We start from the raw sequence: 15,974 nt of genomic DNA, 5'->3' as shown, positions 1-15,974 counted from the left end.
ACAGATTATATAATTCAATGCAATTTAAATTTTTAAAGGGCAGCTGTTTCAGGTTATATTTAAATTATGTGTGATGGGGCACCTGGGTGGCTCAGTTGGCTCGGTGTCTGACTTTAATTTCAGCTCGGGCCATGACCTTAGTTGTGGGATCAAGCCCCGCACAGGCTCTGTGTTAAGTGCAGGGACTGCTTGGGTTCTCTCTCTCTCTTTGCTCCTCCCCCCTTGGGCTTTCATGTGCGCTCTTTATCTCTCTCAAATAAAATATTAATAAACAAATAAAGTGCGAGAAAAATTCTTTGTGGAATCTATGGAAACTTTAGAGTCATAAAGTCTATACCAGAGCATTCCTGTGAGCAAACCTGTCTTCCATTCAAAGTGAGAAGCTGTACAGATACTTTATAATTTCACCCTAATAATGACCTCCTATCCCCACAAAATAAAATTCCAATCTAAGTTAGATATCAAACCAAAAAGTGCTAGGAAAGATTCTTGTAAATACCTTGACTTCTGAACTACCTTGAGTCAGCAATATTTCTACTATTTGTTCAATCTACCACCTATCCTAAATGCAGCCTTACAAAGGCACATATCAGTCTCATAAGAACCATTAAATGCATATCCAACCCTTTACTATTAACAGGATTCAGCACTAAAAAACAAGATTGCAGGCAACCTCGTTTCCGCCTCATACATTTTCTGCAATTCTTGATTTTTTTTTAATGAGCACAGATTACTTCCATAAGTGGTGAAAACCCCACTAAAATGGTTCATATATGTTAAATGGTAAAACTATGACTGTGGGTCACAAAATGTTCACATTAGCATATGAATATTTCAAATATCATCTACTTTAACAGAGATCTAAAGAAGTGGGGGGGGTTGGGGGAGGGTGAAGAAGTGGCGGGGCGGGGGTGGGGTGGGGTGCGGGTGGGGGTGGACCCAAGCCTAGGTGGGGCTGCCTGACAGAGACAAAGTAGGCAGCTATTGGGGGGTGGGGCAAAAATAGCACAGAAGGAGTCCTGGGGGAGGGCGTGGGACTGGGGAACGCGGGGCAGGAGAAGGCTTGATTCCATTGAAGGGAATGGGCAAGGGGAAAGGGAAAGGAGGAGGTGAGGCAAGTGGGAGGAAGCTGTCAGAGAGTGCAGGCAGCAAGTAATTAAATTTCAAGAGTAAAGGAGGGGGGGATGTGCAGAGCAGAAGGCAGAATGCCTAGAGAAGTAAATGAGTGAGTAATAGCAGAAAGATTGTACTCATGGGGCTCCGGAGCTGGAATGAAAGCCAGAGGAGTTCTTTCAGAGGACCTGGTTTGTCCCTCATTCAAAAGAAGGGGAAACTGAGGCCCAAGGGGCTAAGCAGCTCTCTTAAGATCACACCAGAGTGAGTGGCACCGCCAGGAGACAGTGGTGGATTCAGCAACATTAAAGCTGATCCTTGGAAAGGGATCGGAGGGGAGAAGACAGTACATTCTAGCTTTGCCATGAGTGGTGGTGAGATCATTTAGGGCAGAGTGAAAGCCTGGACCTTAAGACAAATATCCTGGTGGATAAACAGGTGTAGGAAAGGTTTTCAGAAAGGTTATAAGCCAAGTTCATTAAGACTTAATACCGTGTGTTGTTAAGCGATTCTAGCATTTAATGATTTTGTTAAACAGAAATTACAGAATACACTGTTAGCTCATATACTAGTAATACTGTTATTTTCACCTTTCAGGTAAAAAAATAAATAAATGTTTCCTTGGTAACTACATGCTAATCTGCTTGATCTGTAACTGTTCATCTCACTAGATACATTAGGTATATACAGAAGTCTATACATCAGTATAAAAAGTGAGCAATTTCAACACCATTATTTGGTTTATAAAATAATCATAAGGGAAAAAACATGTCAGGTGGCTTTTTTTTTTTTTTCACATTTCATTTTAAGTTTGACTTGGTATTTCAACACAACTATAAAACTTGGAGATTCCTCTCTAGTTAATACAAATTAAAGGAATACTTAGTATTAAATTAGTAATTCTTCAATAACAGGCCATTGCTGCAACACAGTCTCTTGCATCTCTATCCTTGGTCAACCTAATAATTGGGGCAATTTACAACAAAGCTTCTGTTAATTCAGTCACTAATTCCAAAAGAGTGGCATTCAAGACTGGGTAATGACCTTATTCTTCATTCTACTCAGTACTGAGAAGCAACGAAGAGCCATTTCCAGGTTATTTGGTTAGGTATTTGAGAAGGTACAATTATTTCCAGACCCCATATTACAATTCCAAAGAACACTGCTATACTGAAAGGACATAATTTCCAGTCCTGGAATGATTAAGATACCACAGAGGTCTAGGTCTCATTCTCAAAGCATTTAGCTCTGAACTTGGTCACCTTCACTTAAGGATCCTGATTCACATTTCCACAAGACGTTGACTATGCATAATGGGTTTAGTGCAAAATGTCAATTTAGAGCACCTTATCATCTACTGAATATTCATATATATATATATATATATATATATATATATATATATATATATATAATTCATATATATTTTATGTTATTGAAAAACAGAAACTCATTCCAAAATTTAGATCTTGGTTTTTAAATTTACGTCATACTCTCACAGGCACTAGTCTAGATAGATGCTCTTGGAGTCCCATTAGTTCGTGTAATCCTCACCACATCCCTAAAAGCTGGGTACTATTAACTCCAATGTAAGGAGAGCAAACTGAGGCAAAGGAAGGTTAAGTAAATTGCCCAGTATCCTACAGTGAGGAAGTAGAGGAGGCAGGATTTGACCTCCAGTGACATGGTTATAATGCCTCCCTATTATTGCTTCGGACTCTTACACTTTAGTTCAACAAACGTTGAGTAGATTTTAGAAAATAAATGACATTATCTGACCACAATACGATATAGTCCTTTCCATCCTGCTCATCAACTGTTTAATAATTAGAAACAATTTATAACAGAGCTTCTGTTATTTCAATCAGTAAATTCCCACAGATTGACAGTTGAGATTAGCTGATGCCCCTATCCCAAGGAGGTCTTTTGGATGACCTCGATGGCCTCTTTTTTCTAGTCCTCAGAACAAGAATTCATTTAAGATCAAAACTACACATATATTTGTGCACGCACCCCCCCACACACATACACACACACACACGCGCACACACACACTCTGAAACATACCGCATACCATCCCTAAAAGTATATAACACAAATACCAGTGGACAATTAGAGCTAAGTTTTAGTCCCTTTAAAAAAAAAAATAGAATCCTTCAAAGTTTAAAAGGATAAGAAACCCACCTCACTGGGTTTCTTAAAAGTCTGTTAAGGGTATTTAGGAGAAGTGATAACAGGAACAACCAAAGCAAAACAATGTACACTTCCCAAATTATGTAAAATTGGATTCCTTTCTACTTTCAGATTCAGGTTTGGTTTTTTAAAACCAACTTTATTGAATAATTCCTAAACACACTAACCAGCCAAATACAGAAAAATACTGTAAAGACAAATCATTGTATCAACATCAATACAATAATAACATTAGATATCTTAATAGCTGACAGAAGTGCTTAAACATGGGGCACAAACAGGCAACCAATAACATCTGGACAGGAATCAAAGGGAGAGGCAGCTCGTGAGTGCTCTTCCTCCAGGTGCATTGAAAAAAAATGACTTATTCAATATACTCGGCCTTCCAGCATTTTTCATTAGAGATGTCTTTTTTCGAACTTAGACAAGAGCAGTCTAAGTTTGTAGAAATAAATATTTATGCATAATACTACTTTTCAATCAAAGACCTTTCAGAAATAAAATACTAGTTACAGAAACATTTGTTTGCATTCTCACGTATTATAAAGCTCTAGTCAATTAGTATTTTTTTCATGAACTCCAAATACAAGAAAAATACAAAAAAAGACATCTAACAACCAAAACTGCAATTCAACAAGCAATTCAATTTACTCCAATGCCCGTCTTTCAGGTATGTATAATGGAAAGCAGCATATAAGACAGGAGAGAATTCATAAACACAGCCCTCCAGAGTTACAATGGCTGGGAGTGACAAGCGTGCCAACGTGTACCTGTGATAAACAAGAAGATGAAACCCATGCGTGAGGAGGGAGGGGCCTAAAAACAAGGAGGAAGGTAAATTCATTCTAAGTGGAGGGAAGGGGAGAGTAAGATTAGAAGAATATTGTAAAAGGCTCCCTAGAGGAGTCTGACCTGAGCCTGGAAGGACAAGCCAAACTTTGATAGGCACAGAAGGGATGGATAAGGGCAGTCCCTGTCCCCAGGCTGGGGACAGTGCACGGGAAGGCACAGAGCCAGGCAAGGGCCAGGAAAGCAGGAAGCCATGTGTGGACACACTCTGTGCGGAGGAACAGAGGGGGTTAGGAAGGCCTGATGTTTTTTTAGCATTATATTCCACTAGATTTAAAGAAAAATCACTATCAAAAGTCAAAAATGAGAAAAGTTATCATTTCCTAAAATATACTTCCAAACGTTAACATATATGTCATTTCACTCTCTAAATAAATCATGGAAAACAGAACAGCACGCGTTACATTTTTTCAAGTATTCTGTGCAAAAAAAATGTATGTTTGCAGCTCAAACAATGTCTTGTTTGAGGAGGTAAAAAAAAATGCTAAGCAGCACATTTTGGTAGGCAACGGAAATGCAAATACCTTTAAGCGATATTGGCACATTAGGAACAGAAACCACATTAAAGGTTAATCCTAGTTCTAAAGGTATACGCCACCAAGTTCAAAGTTATAAATGTGTGCAACGTTATTGTCACAAACCAACTCCATGGGGCATGCTCCCTTCCCTCTGAACACCTGAGCAACGAAAAGGGACTTAGGATGAGGTTCCGGGCCCTGAAGGGAGATGCGCTGTGTCAACATTTCAGAAGCTTCGTATACTAAGTGATGCTGGCAAAGCACCCATCCCACAGACAAGACACATTCACCGTCACCCAAGCCTGGCAGGGGTCAAGAGACATTTCCCTGGGCAACTAGAGTTGTCAAGGGGATCAAATCATATCATGTGGGGCTGATCCAGAAGTGCTGATGAAGAAGGGGAACAAGAGACAGCTGTGTTCACTTCGGACCTTGTCCCCACCGCTATGTGAGAGGGCTTTGAGTAAGGCAAGTTTCTCTTGGGCCTTGGCCTGCAAATCGTCGCCACCCGGCACTGCCACTCTCATCGGCCAGACCGAGCTGTCCTCCTTGGAGCTGTAGAGAATGTCTGGTCCACTGAGGAGGAGAGTCCAGTCAGAATGTAATTTACTGTCCCACTCGTGCTTTACTATTATTGTGTTGCTGTTTTTCATGGCCCCTGAAAAGAAACAGCACAAAGGTGGGCCTCAACCACAGCCTCGGTCAAGGCCATGGGGCTATCCTGCGTGGACAGCATCAATTGCACAGCTACATTAAGCCTGCTCCAAAATGCCTTCCAGGATCTGCCGGTGATAATGTGATAGTCAGAGACATAGCCAAGACCACGGGCCCACCGAACGAGGACTTACCTTGGCGGATGAAAGTCTGGCTGGTGTCCAGCAAAATATCACAGCCCTCTACGATCATTCTTTCTATGGCAAGGTTCTTCCTTATGTTTTCAGTGTCACTCACTTCATCGTGCATTATCCTGTCAAGACACAGCACGAACAGACCACAGGGAGAGAGATTTTCTATAGCCTGAGCCAGTATGCAAAGAGCGCTACCTGGAAAGCTCAGTTTTGAACTTGGATCAGTGTGACTGGGGCTGTGGGGAGAGCAGACCTCTAGGCTTCAAGCGGCCACGACTCAGACCAAAGCGAATGTACATTACGGTTCTAAATGACAAGTGGGCCAGCGACCAATGAGGACCCTGGGGATGCTGTTTATAAATGCAACAGGAAAGCAACCTATTATTTTATGAACACCTCCCTTCACTGAAATTATAATGCCATTTCTTAGAGGTGGAACAAATTAGAGAACTCTATACTATTTATTCCATATAAACTAAAGGAACACAGATGTAAATAATTCACTGAAACAGTGAAAAGTCATAAATCCAAAATACACATTCTCTAGCTTCTTGCCAAATATGAACACAAAGACACAACTAAAAATCATTTTCCTATTATGCAAAGATAACATTTTCGAACTTAAATCCAAATGCACCTATAATCTCAATTACATAAACCCACATGCTATAAAAACATTTTCAAAGGTGTATTTTACTCTTGGTTTAAATTAATGTGTATATTGATTCAGCACCATCTGAAGGGCTAGCGTTTCACATTCAGGCGAACCTGAGAAGCTGGACTGTGTCTTGCTTCTTGTTCCCTAGACATATATATATATATATATATGTATAGTAGATTTCTACAGAGACTAGCGTGCTGCTTTCTTGAAACAAGCCTTTATCATACGTTCTCCACATACCTGGACAGTTCCTCTAGTTTTGATTTAGCAAACTCCAGACTTTTCCTTTCCACATGCTCGTGGGGTGTATGAGCGAGGAGTTCATGAAGTGTGATGATATACCTAGGGATCTAAACGTAAATAAGGGCCAGCATGAGCAAGAGGTCAGGATGAGCAGCCCTGGGACGTTCTCTCCTGGGCCGTCAATATGTCGGAAGCGCATCTCTACTTCTACAGTTTTGAAACGAACTATGCTTCAAACTTCACACACATACATACACACACATTCATCAAAAACACTAGAGAAGAGTGACAAAACATTATGTTCCAAAGAAACACTTGTTTCTTTAGGTTTTTTAAATATAATCATATATTTCTTAATCGTAAGATTTGAAAATTGGTTCATAGGGAAACACGCACTGCTTATCAAGTCACGCAAGTTTACTTAGATACATTTGTTCGTGATTTTTTTTACTGGAGAGAGAGAGAGAGAGCATGAGTGGGAGGAGGGACAGACAGAGAGAGAGAGAGGGACAAGCCGACTCCCGGCTGAGCAGGGAGCCCCACATGGGGCTCAATCCCAAGACCCTAATATCATAACCTAAACCAAAGTCAGATGCTTAACTGATTGAGCCATCCAGGCAACCCCACAATTTTTGTTTTTAAATTCACAATCCTACTGCAATGTTCTCTTGAAGAATAAAAACTTGAGAGAAGATATATTCACTTTTATCACATTCTCATCCTACTTTACCTTAACTCATCCTTCTAGCAGTAAAAATATGGTTTAATTACATTATTTACTTATACTTTTGTTTCTGGATAAACTATCTGAATTCTGTCAAAAGCAGAAACTCCACCAGCCCTATGAAGGTTTTAACAGAACTCATAGAGATGTAACACCACTCATAGCGATCCTACATATTCATTTTCTACTGGCTTACATACTAAAATTTCTTAGAAAACTGGGGCAGTGGGATTAATTTTAATAACAACATGCTTGGGGCACCCGGGTGGCTCAGTGGGTTAAGCCTCTGCCTCCGACTCAGGTCATGATCTCAGGGTCCTGAGATTGAGCCCCGCATCAGGTTCTCTGCTCGGCAGGGAACCTGCTTCCCCCTAGCTCTCTGCCTGCTGCTCTGCCTATTTGTGACCCTTTCTCTCTCTCTGTCAAATAAATAAGTAAATAAAATCTTAAAAAAAAAAAAATAACATGCTCAAACAGCAGGTACTGTAACACTGCCCACTATGGGTCGGATTGGAGCTCCAGGTTGGAGAGGGCAACCCAAATCTTCATAGCAATGTAAGGGTTATTTCCCCATTTTATAGAGAAAAGGTGGAAACAAACTGTGAAGCTTTGTGTCCGGTAACTTGCCCAAGGTGGTCTCACAGTCAATGCCAGAGCCAGCCATCATCATGGCTCTCACTGGTGCACAAGCCCATTGGGTCTCTTCTGTGGGGCCTGGTGTCTCACCGGGTGGGCCCTCGAAAGGACTTCTGAGAATGAAGGAAGTAACACAGCCTCCCAAGGTGCTGTGGTTAGTGCCTTCCATCTTGTCCCGAGGTGTTGGCAGCTCAATCCATAGGTCTGCTTTTGCTCTGGTGCAGGTGGTGGCCTTCACCAGGTTACTCAATATCGTCTGCTGAAGGCCCATATTTATGCATGAGCACAAAGGGCAGTGCCATCAGCACAGACATGGATCTGCCCTGATACTCTGGGACTGCATCCTAGGGGATGTCATCACATCAAGGTTTTGGAAGCACAGATGGACTCCATAGAGGAGGGAGATCCCTCCCCCTGTACAGCATGGGGAGGACTCTTTCTGTCTCTCCATTCCATAAAACCTTCCCTGGTAAAGGCCCCTGGGATACGTAGACTTTCACAAATCTCTTCTGCACAACGCCATGATGGATACCAGTTTGCTTCTAAGTCAGCAGTCCTAAGAAAATCCAGGCAATCAACAGCTAATGCACTACATTTTTCATAACAAAGAAGGCAGGAGTGGGAGAGCCTGACACTTACAAATGCAGGCACTGAAAACCCACAAAACTAAGTTTAGTCAATAGCTTCATGATCTTCCCCCATTAATTAAATCTATTTTAGAGAGCTCCTTGGCTAAGATTCAAGTAGATGGATTTGAAATTCAGAGACTGGCCCTTTCTCCTTTCTGGTGGAGGAACAAACAAGCCTGAAGCTGCTAAAAAGCCAGGCAAGGATGTTCTGCAGAGAAGTGGACGACTCTCCACAGAGCTCATGTGTATATTCAAGAGCCGATTAGAAATCCGTTCCCCACCAGAAACCAAGAATCACATTAAGTGCACTCCAGATGAATCTTGATTCTCCTTTTAGTTACGGAACAATATTGTCACTTTGTAGACATTAATTAGCTTGCTCTCCAATGACAGGGACTAGGTGGCCAGAGCTGCAAGTGGCTACTTTCTGGAGAACATCTCATAGCACTGTCCTCGTCGGGGGCAGACTGCATGATCGGCTTCCCAATGGGCTTATGAGCAGCTGAAGCCAATTTAAACAGTACCCATTAAGCCACTGTCTTTGCTAATTAAAAAATTATATTAGTGACTACATTATTTTCCATAACAAATTTTTTTCTTGGCAACACTTGGACTTATTGGTCTGATAGTTCAATTGAGGACAAACTGAACTATCATCCAAATTCTACATTTCCTCCATGCTTCTATAGCTCAACATAGGATATTAACAGCAGCAATGGACTTGACAGAGAGGCCAGAAATCACACTTTTCTCTTTTTTTTTAAAGATTTTATTTATTTATTTGGCAGAGAGAGAGAGACTATAAGAGAGGGAACACAAGCACAGGGAGTGGGAGAGGGACGAGCAAGTTTCCCGCAGAGCAGGGAGCCAGATGCAGGGCTCGATCCCAGGACCCTGGGACCATGATCTGAGCCAAAGGCAGATGCTTAATGACTGAGTCACCCAGGTGCCCCACACTTTTCTCTTCTAAATATACACAGGCTAAAGACTGCCAATTGGCTCTCCCCTGTGCTCACACCAATCTCTGCCACCATGTCTAGACTCAAGAAGTCTGGCCAGAGGGCCCTTGGTAGGTCAGGCTCCTCCGCTGCTGCCTTATACCAAAAGAACCATAGTGCCTCCGCCTCTGGCCTCCACTAGAGCAAGGTGGAGGTGGCGACGTACCATGGCACAGGCATGCAGGGGGAAGTAGCAACAGTTAGACTCTCTGAGGGAGCCAACGCTTCCATGACTCATTTGTAAAAGAACCCAAAAGGAACAAGAAGGACAGATTGAATCTAGTGAGAGAAAACCTTCAAGCTTCTAGAAAGGGCAATTTTCCCCCAAGTGTCCCATAGGGTCACTCCTACGGAGAAGGCAGGAAGAAGAGACACCAAGCCAATAAGACAGAGAAGAGACATCCAAGGAGAATGAGGCTTTTAGGAGCAAATTCTGATGGTTTTCCCTCCTGCTCTGTTCAAAATAGTTATAGGGAAGCAAATAAACAGCACAATTCCATGTTCTTTCAATTTGTACATTTCTTGCAGTTTGGACAAACTCTAGCTAAAATCAAGTTTGAGGTTTCTCCCAGAACAATGGCTCTCATAACCAGTGCCTTTGGTCTGGAAGAAGCCAGAGAATCTCAACATCTGACCCTTCAGCTAAATTCTAGGGTTTGGGGCCACCGCAGTCTTGGGGTAAGGGTTCTTGGACAAACACCAGGCTCCTTGCAGTGCCACATAGTTACCCAAACTTCCAGAACTGATATAGTCCCCCTAGGATCACAAAGTCAAATGGGAGATGACTAGAGCTCAGGTGCCTCAATTTTAAGAGTAAGAAACCAAGATTTAGATGGTTCAATTATTTTCCTCAATGGTACAACTGAAGAGTGAGCAAGACATCCAAGTCTCCTAAAGATTCTCAGTCCAATGGTCCTTTCCTGCATTATGGGAATTCCTTGGAATCAATGAAAATGCCAAGCTATTCTTACGGGGCTTATACTCCAGGGCAAAGGAGGGCGGGTGGCAGGAGAGCATCTCAGCCTTTGTAAGAGGATCTGAAGGGCTTTCCAAGGACCTACAGTCTACTGTGTTTGGTCACCTCTCCTAACGTGCAAGTGCAGTTGCGGCATTTTAAAACACTGAGAGAATGACACCGAGAGGAAATTAAATAGGGTTCGGGAAGACATAAATGGGCTGCCAGAAAGGGAGCCAGGTACCTCCCTGAATGTTCCATGTGACTTTCATAACTCTCCCTTTGAATATTCACCTGAGATGAAGTTGCCAAAAAGATATAATTTGGGGTATTTAATCATAAAGGTAACTGCCAACAACTCAAACAGAATCTCAGAACATTGTACCATATAAAGTTTGTATCATTTAAGTAAAAGCTTAAATTACAATTTTTATAAGGTTAAAAAAAAAAGCAACTTGTTTTTTTGTGCTGAAGTTTTTCTTGTAAAATATTTCCTCAGAGGGGCAAAGAGTTCAAACAACTCTGTCCCATGAAAGAACACAATAACATTTTACAGCTTCACTCTATTTAAGTTGTTTCAGATGCATCCTTTTAGTTTTTAAAAATCTTACTAAACCTCTGTGGTGACTGCCAAGATTTCAAGCAGGAGAGACAAACTCTAGGACCATCAACCATGAACCAGAGCAACATTTCTTCCTAAGGCTCCAAGACGATCAGCCGGGGTCAGCGATGCCTGTCCAAGGGGGGAGAAGCTCTCCGCAGAGCCCTGACACATGATTGAGAGAATCGGTTTACCACATGACAGTCTGGGGACCTGGCCAGAAGCCCCATAAATTCCACAACGAGAACACTCGATGCCTGTCCAAAAGAACAGAATCGACACTTTTCAAAAGAGCAGGAGCTTCAATCCACATTTTGGCCTCTGCAGTCCTCACTCAAGGGCTCTTAGCGGGAAAGCCCTAGATACAGGCAAGAACACAAGTGTGCCTAAGCCCTCGGGGTGCAACAAGCTCCAGCCTCAGTGCAGCAACCCAACTAGGGGCCAAGAGTCCCCCAGTCCAGTCAGTGCCTCCAGATGCTGCGTGTCCACAGCCCGTGACCCGGCACATCCTCCTGTAGCTCCGCAGAGCTCCAGACCAGCTCCAGACCAGCTTCGACAGCCACTGGAACAGGGCAGAGATCTGGGCAGGAAGACAAAGCCTCTCCCTGCACCCCTCCACCCCTCAGGCGTCTTTTACGCAACCAGCAGATACTGAAAGTTTTGCACAGTGTCCTATTTCTGTAAACCCAGTAATATTTTTAAACATGCTGGAGGAGGAGCCTCCATGGAAGAAGTCTGTGTGGAATCTTTCTGTAAAGAGAAAATTGTGCCACTTTGCAAAAAAACCCTTCCTGATTTAATTGCTACCAAAATGCCTGGTTTAAAAAAAAAAAAAAAAAAAAGCCTGCCTTTCCTCCCTGTACTACACAGACAGAAAATGTGTGGCCTGTATTTGTTTATCTCAGTGTCATGCTCAAGATGACAGATGATGCACTTGGGCCCTAATTCCCCACAGGGCACCCTTGCACACCTTGCTCTGGTCACCCGAGGTATCAGCACCAACCAGACTGCCGTCAGTGACTTCTACAATGCGTCCCAGATGACGTACCTGAAACATTGGATAGGTCAGGAATGTTTCCAGCATCCTCCCCTCACAGGCAGGGTTGGCTTCATACTGCTTTAAGAGTTTGTCAAAATCTCTGTTTTGTTTGCAATTGGCAAGCACTTGGAGGCTGTACTGGTGGTTACGTACAAATTCTTGATAAATGTTCAACATGGGGAGCAAAATATCGAACAGATCGGCTGGAAGAGAAAAGTGAACATGGCAGTTTCTCTTTGTGCTCGATAAATTATAGAAGGGATGAGAAGGGACTCTGTCCACTCCATGGACTGGCCGAGAGCGGCTCCCAGCCCCAGGGTCACATGTGCACATGGTCCCCAGTTCAGACGTGTGAATGACTGATCTGGTAGAGTACCCCTGGGGAGCCGGGCACCACTCTAGCCCCACAGGCGCCATGACAGGCCAGAGAAAAGGGCTGGAGGGGCACTGAAACAGAAGCCTGGTACCCAAGGAAGCTCACAGGTCAACAGGGAAATTCAGACAGCGTAGGCTGAATGATGTTGAAGCGATTTTACTTAAATTGTTGCCATATTAAGAGAAAATCTTTTATCTTTAAAGCATGGACTTACCTAAAATTAGAGTAGGCCAGTTTGCTATCCTTGCCTTCAATCCTTGGTGAAATATTTCATGAAGGAACATGATTGTTTCACTATAAAAAAAAGTGGGAAAATAATACAATCCAGTCATTGTAAAATGTCTATTTTGTTGAAGAAGCCCACTGAGTTGTTTTTGGTTTTTTTTTTTTAAGATTTTATTTATTTATTTGACAGAGATCACAAGTAGGCAGAGGCAGGCAGAGAGGGAGGGGGGGGGAAGCAGGCTCCCTGAGGAGCAGAGAGCCCAATGAGGGGCTTGATCCCAGGACTCTGGGATCATGACCTGAGCCAAAGACAGAGGCTTTAACACACTGAGCCACCCAGGCGCCCCGTGAGGTTTTTTTTTTTTTTTTTTTTTAAAGATTTTATTTATTTATTTGACAGACAGAGAGATCACAAGTAGGCAGAGAGACAGGAGGAAGCAGGCTCCCTGCTGAGCAGAGAGCCCGATGCGGGGCTCGATCCCAAGACCCCGAGATCATGACCTGAGCCGAAGGCAGAGGCTTAACCCTCTGAGCCACCCAGGCACCCGCCCCATGAGTTTTTAACGCCTTAATAAATACATGATATACATGTCTCCCAGGGCCTCCAGACTGTAGACCAAATAATAACATGGGCTGCACTAGCCCTCAAAAAGCAATGTGCCTTTCAGACAATTTTTTTTTAATATTTTATTTATTTATTTGTTAGAGAGGGAGCACAAGCAGGGGGAGCAGCAGGCAGAGGCAAAGGGAGAAGCAGGCTCCCCGCTGAGCAGGGAGCCTGATGCAGGGTTGGATTCCAGGACCCTGGAATCATGACTCAAGCCAAAGGCAGGCGCTTAACCAAATGAGCCACCCAGAAGTACCCCCTTCAGACGATCTTAAAAATTGAAGAAAAATTCTGAGCTAAGCTTCAAATACTCTAAGACAGTAAGTACCAAATCATTGTCATATAACCCTCTTTACCAACTTATAATAGAAACATCTTTCTACTGTTAGAATGTAGCACTTCAATGGATAATCAAAAAATTAGCTGTGATCCTTTTCCTTCTAGATTTGATTCTAGATCCTAACTCAGGGAAAGGAGTCTCTCTTTCATTAAAATAAGTTTTGACAGGAGACAGGGGAAAAAAATCCATAGCAAAGGTTTGGCAGAACTGTGCTGTAACCACTCCTCAGACTCCCAGAAGGAAATGTGAAAGAAACCCTGAAAAGGACAAAGCCTACATGGAGATACTAAAATACGAACAATGCATAGAGATCCAAATTTCTTAAAGGTTCAAGAAGAGTAGTTACCAAAGCAACTTTTGCTTTTTCCTCATTACAATTAACCCACTGGCGTGAACCTCTAAAGCCTTTTCTGAACTAGCACATCCACAGAATCAAATACAGACTCATTCATGTAAGTGAGACTCTCTGGTTTGCTGAAGTCAAATTCCACTACATATACATCAGTGGGAAATCCTTAACTTTTTCCAAATGGTCCCTGAAACAAAACACCCACTGCTTGAAGATAGTAATTTATTTTTGTTTTATAGAAATGTTAACTAAGTGGTGTTTGCTGTTCAAGGATTTCAACCCAAACTAGTTTGGTGGGTATTGTATATATTAGGTCTTTTTTTTTTTTTAATTGTGTATGTTAGTCACCATATAGTACATCATTAGAGTCTGATGTAGGTTCCTTGATTCGTTGTTTGCATATAACACCCAGTGCTCCGTGCAATCCATCACCATGCTCATCCTACCCCCAACCCCTCTCCCTTCTAAAACCCTCCATTTATTTCCTGGAGTCCATAGTCTCTCACGGTTTGTCTCCCACTCCGATTTCTCCCCTTTCATTTTATCCTCCTAATGTCCTCCATGCTATTCCTTATGTTTCACAAATAAGTGAAAACTATATGATAATTGACTCTCTCTGCTTGACTTATTTCACTCAGCATAATCTCTTCTAGCCCCATCCATGCTGATACAAAAGTTGGGTATTCATCCTTTCTGATGGAAGCATAATACTCCATTGTATATTTGGGCCACATCTTCTTTATCCACTCGTCTGTTGAAGGGCATCTTGGCTCTTTCCACAGTTTGGCAATTGTAGGCACTGCTATGAACATTGGGGTACTTATGGCCCTTCTTTTCGCTGCATCTGTATCTTTGGGGTAAATACCCAGTAGTGCAATTGCTGGGTCTATTAGCCTTTTAACCTCTATTCCATCCTCCTTCTAGGTGAACAGGATGGAGAGCTAAAGCTACGCTCCCCAGCCTCCCTTGTAAAGGCGGTTCTGGATGGAGGTTCAGTTCCACCATTCGCACCAAACAGATGGACTTGGTAAGGCATGGAAAGCAGGAGCAGAGGAGACCTTCCTGTTGCTGAAAATTAGTCGTGGAGATGTGCGTGTTTTAGAAGCCATTCCAGCACCCAGCTTCACTGTCCTCGTTTCTAGGCAACAGCTTCCTGGACCTGAGAGGCAGATATGGTGGCAATGGTGGTGGCTGTACTTTGCTAACCACTGAAGCATGTCTACCGTGCTGTGCCCTTGAACTCAAAGATCCAGAGACAGCTCCCTGATGTGACTTCTCCAGCTTCTCCAAAAACTTCTGTAAGCAGTGAACTCCCTCCACTCACAGAGAGGCTTCACCTTCCTACATTGAAAATGTATGTAACTGATATATCTACTTTTATATTTTGATACCTAGGTGATTAGAAAACAGATAAAACAATCCTGCATGTAGATAGGGAGGTTACTATTTTTTTTTAAGTATAAACTTTGTTGAAATTCAAAAAAATTGGGGCATCAGAGTGGCTCAGTTGGTTGAGCATCAGACTCTTGGTTTCAGCTCAGGTCATGATCTCAGGGTCACGAGATCAAGCCCCTCATCAGGCTCTGCACTTGCAGAGTCTGCTTGTCCCTCACCCTTTGCCTCCCCCCATTTGCTCACTCTCTCTCACTCATAAATACATTTTAAAAATCTTTAAAAAAATGAAATAAAAAAAAAAATGACCTGCCATAACTGGAAGCCTTTACCTCCCACTTAAAGGCAAGGAAAGGAATCCAGTTAAATAGCAACAATGACAACACCCTATAAGCAAGCCTCTGCTTTAAAAACATACGTCTTCAGTATGTTAACTCGAATTAAAAGTAAAAACTAATTTAAAAGCAAAAAAAAAAAAGAGTGGAAAAATAAAAACACAGATCTTAAAAACAAATAAATAAAAAAATAAAAACATACCTCTTCAAATGCCCATTAAGGACGAGGGATAGTAAACAATTACTAACTGTGTGAAGAGCTGACAGCCTTGCCTTCCAAGAAGTGGCACAGCACATCCTGAATCTGAATTTTAAACAATATGACAAGCCTGGCCTTCCAGAT

General features: G+C 42.5%; 1 protein-coding gene across 3 annotated transcripts in view; it reads right to left on the bottom strand.

Moving 5' to 3' along the window:
• Positions 1 to 15,974, bottom strand: part of RASGRF2 (Ras protein specific guanine nucleotide releasing factor 2) — a 266,197-nt gene that overhangs the window by 129,616 nt on the left and 120,607 nt on the right. For all 3 annotated transcript variants that reach the window (XM_047729966.1, XM_047729964.1, XM_047729965.1), the window contains exons 6-9: positions 12,598 to 12,677; positions 12,017 to 12,210; positions 6,423 to 6,532; positions 5,522 to 5,640 (exon numbers count right to left, since the gene is read on the bottom strand). In XM_047729966.1, the coding sequence (XP_047585922.1) occupies positions 5,522 to 5,640; positions 6,423 to 6,532; positions 12,017 to 12,210; positions 12,598 to 12,677 (503 nt within the window). The remainder of the gene's footprint in view (positions 1 to 5,521; positions 5,641 to 6,422; positions 6,533 to 12,016; positions 12,211 to 12,597; positions 12,678 to 15,974) is intronic.

The sequence above is a fragment of the Lutra lutra genome, chromosome 5 (genome assembly GCF_902655055.1).
Source record: "Lutra lutra chromosome 5, mLutLut1.2, whole genome shotgun sequence".
Lineage (NCBI taxonomy): Eukaryota > Metazoa > Chordata > Mammalia > Carnivora > Mustelidae > Lutra > Lutra lutra.
The sequence above is the reverse complement of the archived record's forward strand: the minus strand, read 5'-3'. Positions and strand labels throughout refer to the sequence as shown.